The following is a 7,677-nucleotide window of genomic DNA, read 5'->3' as shown; positions in this document are numbered from 1 at the left end:
AAAAAAAAAAAAAGATAACTTAGATGATTTGCTATGTCAGAGATCATTTAGAATTTTAAAATCTGGCTGTATTATGCCTCTCACTGTTGGTATTTAGGATTAATTTGACATGCATAATGACATACTACATGGCTGCTGCATATACAGTAGCTGATTTTTTTCTATTGGCTTTACCTCGTCTTCTTCTGCCACTGAGTCCAGTAGGTTGACCCTGCTGCTGCTCTTCATCACTAGATTCCTAAAATGAACCATGGCCTGATTAGCCGGTGAGATCCATCCATTCATTCAGCACCTACCTATTCACCCTCCCAGTGAGTGATTCTAAAGTAGGTGCTATAAAATAAGTATAATTAACAGGAAAAGGCAATATTATTTTCCTAAGTAATTTTTAATATAGAAAAGATGGTTCGTAAAGCCTTAAGAGCCTGTTATCATAATAGCTATGACCATGTCTGCTGAAGAATGGGTGACTGGTCATATTGCAGTAAAGTCCTTAGGATGGAAATGCTTAACAATATAAATTAATTTAGGTGTTAGCATTATCAAATTCAGATTTGTTAACATTCAAAATACACATCTATCTATTTACTCACTATGAAGGAATACAAATAGCAATCAGCCTCACCTCATAGAGATGTCATAAGAACAGAATAAAAGCACTGAAAAACTTCAAGTACTTGTAAGCATTGATTTAGCACTGGCAGGCAGGAAATGACTTACCTGGCTGGAGACTGGACCACTGAAACTAATGGTGACTGGAACTTCCGCCTGCCCTTAAGTGGGGTAGGGGAGTATAGTGGTTGGAGAAGGGAGAAATTCATTCGGACCTTTGTTATTATAGACTAAGTCCTCATGTAAAATGTGTAACATACTGTTGAGAATTAAATCTATTAAATTATTTTCAGGACTGATGAGATAAAAAATAGTTGCCAGGAAAATATATGAAATCAGGAGAAATGATTTCAAACTCTGAGTTTGTGTTTTTCACATTTAAATGGCTTAATAGAACTTGATCCCTTCCATTACAAGGGGAAATAGTATTGAGTGCATATAGACGGTTGCTATCAAAGTAACCACCTAAAAAAAGAATTGTCTCAGCATATGACCCACCTATTGACAAAATTGATCTACAATTCTATTTCTCCTAGGGTGTAACCTATCAGGGGTCACTATGCTTCTTAACGTGCAACTCCTGTCCTTTGTAGGGACTCAAAGGCTCAAAGGGAGACATGGGGGACCCAGGAATGCCAGGCGAAAAAGGAGGAATTGGACTTCCCGGATTACCGGTATGTTTATACTTTTTATATGTTCTCAATAAGACAGATAAACCCATCTGATGGATCATTGGTTTTTTAATTTTGAAATATTTGAGGGTATTATTAATTACCTCCAGCTAGGAGCCTGAAATTTTAAAGCATGTAACCAAATTGAATTATAAAGTAAACTTTCATATATTCTTAATTTATTTTCACTAGGAAATAGTAAAATTAATATAGTTGGTCACTTTAATTTAGTATGTGTAAGACGTTGGTAACTGATTATTACAAAATAAACCATAAAAAAATAAAACCAAAAATACAGATTATTTAAAAATTAGTTTGTTCGGAGGGTTGCCTTTTTTTTGGTTTTATTCTTTTGGGTTGTTTTTTTTTTGTTTTCCCCCATTATTTTTTTTATTAAATGATAACTATGTACATTAATGCAATTCTAGGGTACAGTGTGGTATTTTCATATACAATTTGAAATATTTTCATCAAACTGGTTAACATAGCCTTCATGTCATTTTCTTAGTTATTGTGTTAAGACATTCATATTCTACTCTTAGAAAGATTCACTTGTACCCTTGTCCCTAATAATTTTTTACTGAGAATTTGGAGAGGAAAATGTAGAAATTATAAAAAATTTTTTAAAATGTAGTAAACTTCATTGATTTAGTCCTCTTTTTAAGCAAGAGAGTATATAAATGTCAGTGAAAACTAAGTTAAAAGACTTGCCTTTGCTGTTTAAAACGAGCACCTCTATAAAAGATATAACATTTATAACCCAATATATTTAACACTGTATTTTTTTAACCTATATTTAATTTATATTTTATTTTACACCTCACACACAATCCTAGAGACTTTGGTAAGCTTACTGTTTTAGAATGCAAAGAGATAAGTCTTTCTTTTATATGTCACATTCATAATAATATAACATTTCAAGAGGATGATGGTTTGGGGGAGAAAATTGAGTCTTATACTTTGAAAATAACTTTTCCTGCTTAACTCTCCTTACTGGTTATTTGCAGGGAGCCAATGGAATGAAGGGAGAAAAGGGAGACTCTGGAATGCCGGGTCCTCAGGGTCCTTCTGTAAGTCCCTGGCAGCTGAACTCCGTGGTTCCTGAAACTTCTGGAACTCCGACCTATCCTTTACCCAGTCCCACCTTTGCTAGAAGGCTGAGCAATAGTAGAAAGACCTGGAACCATTTTGTTTGCCAAACTGTAGAAACAGTATCTATTGGCCTTGAACAGAGAGAGAGAAAGTGTCTCAGAGGTCTGAGGAAGAAGCAGTTTTTCAGAGGACGGTGTAATCGTGAGAAAATCAATAGTTTTCCCACAACCCTTGTGGGTAGAGCTTTGTGAATATAGAACATACTTTTTATTTTCTCTGGAGCCCTGTTTATGGTTAGTGAAGTATTTGAAAGTTTAATAGCGGTCATGGTGTTAGAGAATTTCTTGGTGATCAGTTACTTCCTTTTTTTTTTTTTTTTTTTAATGTGCTCCTGATTTGTTCTGGCTTTTTTAGAACAACTGTTTTTGTTTTGTTGAAATTTTTATTCTCATGAAGGAATTTCAAATTCTAGAGAATCAGGCACATCACTTATTCTTTCTCGATAACTATCAATGGCCTTAGCAGAACCCCTGCACAAGATTCAAGCTGAACTGCCTAGCTAAATGAAGTAACCAAACCTGTTTATTTTTGAACATACAGATCATAGGCCCACCAGGCCCACCGGGTCCCCACGGCCCACCCGGCCCCATGGTAAGTTTCCTTTCGCTGCAAAATGCAATTGTTTATTTATGAGTGTGCTGCTAGAAAAAACGTGAACACATCCCCTGAACAGCCAGCTTGGGTTTGTGCTCCTCTCTGAGGAATGGACAGAAAGTCTGAGGCGCTTTGAGCTACAGGACTTTACAGTGTTGTCTTTCTCTCACCCAGACATGGGTTGGGAAGAGATAGAGCAGTTTTATGTTAGGAGAGTTAAGCAAAGACAGATCTGGCAAGCTGTACTGCAAACTTATGGCGTGAACATTGGCCAGTCATTTTAACCAGTCATACCCTAGTCTATGAGTAGCAAAATAAGATTAATAATTATAACCATTAAAGAATGTTTCTAATAAGCTTCGAGTTTTGAGATGCTTGAATAAAATGTTCAATGTGTGCATGTATTGAAATATCACATTGTTCCCTATTAAGTATGTATAGCTATTATGTGTTCATTTTTCAAAAATATATTTATAAAATAGCATGATGAAAGTTGGACTTTAGCCAGGCACAATGGCACGCACCTTTAGTCCCAAATGCTCAGGAGGCTGAGGCGAGAGGATCGCTGGAGCCAGGGGAGTTCAAGGCTGGGGTGTGCTGTGATCGCACCTGTTAAATAGCTACTGCACTCCAACCTGGGCAACATGGCAAGATCTTATCTCTTAAAAAAAAAAAAAAAGAAGAAGCCTATTTCCACAGTTGCTATACACTTTGGTTGATTCCATGAGTCAGGCCCAGGGTTTACTACAGGTATGTGTCAGTGGAGGTGGTGACTCGGCCCTCATAGAACGTGAGGCCAGTGGGGAAGGCAGTCATTAAGCAAGTATCATTCTCTAAAGGTTGAACCAATGTCAGGTGAGTTACCGTTAGAACACTTTTGACTGGTGCAGAATAGGGGTAAGTTAAGCAGGCTATAAGGTCACATGCATCTCTAAGGTGCCCCAGTAAACTAAAAAACTTCAATAATGCAAATTCAAGGAATTGTGATCACTCTTTCCTCCTCTTGTGCTCTAAGAAAGAGCTTCGTTGGAGTGATATGAGCCACACAGGGAGGATAACTTTCCACTTCTTCCTGACTGCTATTTCTGTTTTAGAAAACAATTATTTTCTTAGAACTAAACAGTTCATTAAGAATTAAGCAAATGGTATACTTTTGGCTTTTTTTATACTTCTCTATTTTAAGTTAGAAGATTAAATTAGAGAAAATGCTATATCCTGTTCATATCATAAAATTAATTAGTTAGAAGGAATTTTAAACCATTATTAAAATGAGATAAGAATACCTGATAAAGTAACAGCCATTTCCTGAAAATGTTTATCCACAACTTATCTAAAGGACAAATATTATTCTAATGTAGACATATGTAACACATATCTAGGCATTGCCTGATAAAAATTTTTCCTGCTGTTCTGTGATTCCACTGGATATTTAAATAAATACTCTTTTCTACAAATAGTCTATTTCAATCATTTGGAAAGTTGAAAAGAATCCACAATAACTCAAGTTAGATTGGCTAATTAGTCTCTATATTTAGATTTTGTACAAAATATGTATTTTTTCCTATCCTGATTCTTGTGTGCCTTGTGACTTCCTTCCACTGGTAAATAATTTTTATTAGACCCTTGAAGGATTAGTTTTTGTAAAATTAAATGCAATCTAAATAATAATGCTTAAACTTCCTGTATTAGAATATTTTCCTTAATCTTAAATTGGGTAAATTATACTACAAAACCTCAAAATTGGCAGTCATCTCCTCACTTCCTATCTCCTTTAAAAGGCAAAAGATATATGTAATCTGAAGAGAAGCCAGAGTATTCTGTCTCCTTTAGATTCTTCGACACCTTGGGTCTAGAGGAGTTAATGGAAAAGGTCTCCTCTTCCTTGGTACTTTAAGTCTGAGACTTCTCTTTGGCAAATTTCTTTCTCTTAAGTCTTATCTCTATCCCATTAAAACTCACAGAGCATCTCACATATTCTACTCAGACTTTTTTAATGGAAATTTGAGAACTGGGAATAACATGAATTCAAAATACATTTTCCCGCACTTTCTTCTTCTGTATAACACTGGAAGATTTCCCCCTCTCTCACATAGGTAGATAGCAGACAGAATTGCTATAAATGAATTTCCTTTTACAGAGCAATCCAAGAACTGGAAGGAACTTTTGGTAGGTAATAAATAACATCCACTGGCTTGCCTCTAGCTATAGCTCAAACAAGAAGATTCTTGTTTTACATCTCTTTTGTTACTTGATATAATATTCACTTCTGCTGGGAAACAGTGAATCAATTCTTAATTAAAAACTCTGTTTTCCATTTTCAGGGACCCCACGGACTTCCTGGACCCAAGGTAATCCAACAAATCCCTTGATTATTCGATTTCCATTTCCTTGATAATCATGGAGAAGCATGACAGAAGCATGTCTGTCCTTGTTTTATTTATTTGTCAAGTACTGTTGATAATCTTTAAGCCTTTAAGCATCTGGATATTTAAATCTCACAACATACAGTGACTCACAACAAATTTAAGTGATATTACTTGGAGAAAAATTATTCCTCATTTTGCCTTTTTCCTTGTCACTATGGAAGCTTCTTAAATTATTACTCGTATTACTATTATGAGATTATCAGACCAGTCCAGATGCTTTTTCTTTTGATAGTGTTGCTAATGATAAATTTTGATGTTTTTAATTAATACTTCTTACTTGGCATGTAGTAGTGCAGCATCTAAATACTTTGACTATCCAATGTCTTAATTTTCTATTCCCCCTAGAAGTCGCTGGTCTAAAATAGAGTGGGGTATACTGTGTATCACACTGGGAAGAAAATCACACCACTTACATGTATTCTATACTCTTTGGGTTAACAGGAGAACAACAGCATTAGCGCAACTTGCATCATGACGGTGGTCTCCATGTTTTCTTTGCCTTTGTGTAGATGGAGAGAGCATCCTGGGCAATTAAAATAGGCCCTGGAAACAAAGTCCTCCTTCCAGGGAGCCTATATGATGAGGACCACATTCTAATCTCAGCTTTGCCATTGACAGGCTGTATCACTTTGGGCAAATTATTGTCCCTCTCTGATCTTTCATTTACTCAGCTGGGTTACTTACCTCACAGTGTTGTGATAATTTAATGAGGTATGATTTTAAAACACTTAGCAAAAGGTCTGGCACACTTGCTCATAAATACCCAATAAAAGTCAGATGTTATTATGGCTACTTGAGTAGAAAAGCTTTTCTGTTCATGCTTTGCTCTGCACAGAAAAATTCTATAGTTCATCCTCAAGGTTGCTTGAAAAAAGGAGCAAGAACTCCTGAAAGTACCTCAGTAGTAAGCTGGTGCGTTGAAAAGGTGCAGTCCTGGGAGACATAAAGTCAGTACTGGCACTGGGTGTCAGAAAACCCAGAGGCAGCTCAGCTGCACCTGAGGTGTGGGGAGGTTGGTTCCTTCTGGCCCAGCCACTTCTGTGGGTAGCAGCAGGTACTGGTCTGACTCAGGAAATCTGTTTTTCCTTTTCCCAGTCAGGCAGACTCCTCCCAAGAATGGGAGTTCACACTTCTTTATCCTTCTTAGAATATCCTACCTCTCATAAGGCTGGTGAGCGCTGGGGTCTCAGAAGACTTACGTTCAGAGAGTCAGAATAGAGAACCCCGTCTATCAGCTTTGTGATTGTGGTGTTTTGTTTTGTTTTTGCAGTTTTGGCCAGGGCCAGGCTCAAACTCGCGACCCCTGGTATACGGGGCCAGCACCCTACTCCTTGAGCCACAGGCACCGCCCGATTCTGGTGGTTTTTTACCTTCTCCATGCCCCCTCCCCTTTTTTTTTCACTCTTGACTCTATCAATGTTTCCCACTCTTAGCTTCTCCTCAGCTTTTAAGATGCCAGCAAAGACCAGCCTAATACTAATGACTAGAAGCAAAGGTACCAAGACTGATACTATTTCCATGAGTCTTTCAGAAACACCATGACCATAGGGTTAGGAGATGCACAAGATCCTTTTGATTATCTAAAATGCAATGATGTATTTTGTCCACATAACTTCAATTGCTACTTAAGTCATAGATTTCAGAGAATTATAAAGTTGAATAGAACCTCATAGATTATCTATGCTAGATGACAAACTTGATTTTACATATGATTTTGTAGATAATGACCTAAACCAGGAAGTTTAGGTTATTTACCCCAAATTATACAGCTAGTTAATGGCAGATTAACTAGAATTTAGGACCATTCTTAGAATTTGGTCTTTTGGTTACTGGATTAAACTGTTTTTAAACTGACCTCAATTAATGCCCACCCCTAAAAATGCATCATTCTCCACCAAAGCATTTCATAGCCATCACGGCTTTCCTGCTGTCCATTTTCTCAAGACCACTTGCAGACCATGCACACACAGATCCATGCAAAGCCATGGATCTCAAATTTAGACCAACAAACTGAAGTTCACTGTCAAGCCCTTGACATTAGTATTATATTGACTCTGATTCTGTGGTGTTCCAGTAATCATACCTTACAGAGAACAGCATATATAGATTTGCTATGGTGGCTACACTATGAACAAATTATCTTCAGAATCCTGAAAATTTACTATGTCATCCCAATGTGCTCATTATTTTGTGACCCCTTTGGAAGTTCATGTATTTAGCAT

General features: G+C 36.8%; 1 protein-coding gene across 1 annotated transcript in view; it reads left to right on the top strand.

Annotated features, from left to right (window-relative positions):
- The window catches only part of COL25A1 (collagen type XXV alpha 1 chain), a 162,895-nt gene that overhangs the window by 138,290 nt on the left and 16,928 nt on the right, over positions 1-7,677 (top strand). The window contains 4 exon segments of the mRNA XM_012809279.1: positions 1,206-1,286; positions 2,291-2,353; positions 2,976-3,026; positions 5,351-5,377. Of these exon segments, the coding sequence (XP_012664733.1) occupies positions 1,206-1,286; positions 2,291-2,353; positions 2,976-3,026; positions 5,351-5,377 (222 nt within the window).

Source organism: Otolemur garnettii, unplaced genomic scaffold (genome assembly GCF_000181295.1).
Source record: "Otolemur garnettii isolate 467f Iridium unplaced genomic scaffold, OtoGar3 scaffold00103, whole genome shotgun sequence".
Lineage (NCBI taxonomy): Eukaryota > Metazoa > Chordata > Mammalia > Primates > Galagidae > Otolemur > Otolemur garnettii.
The sequence above is the reverse complement of the archived record's forward strand: the minus strand, read 5'-3'. Positions and strand labels throughout refer to the sequence as shown.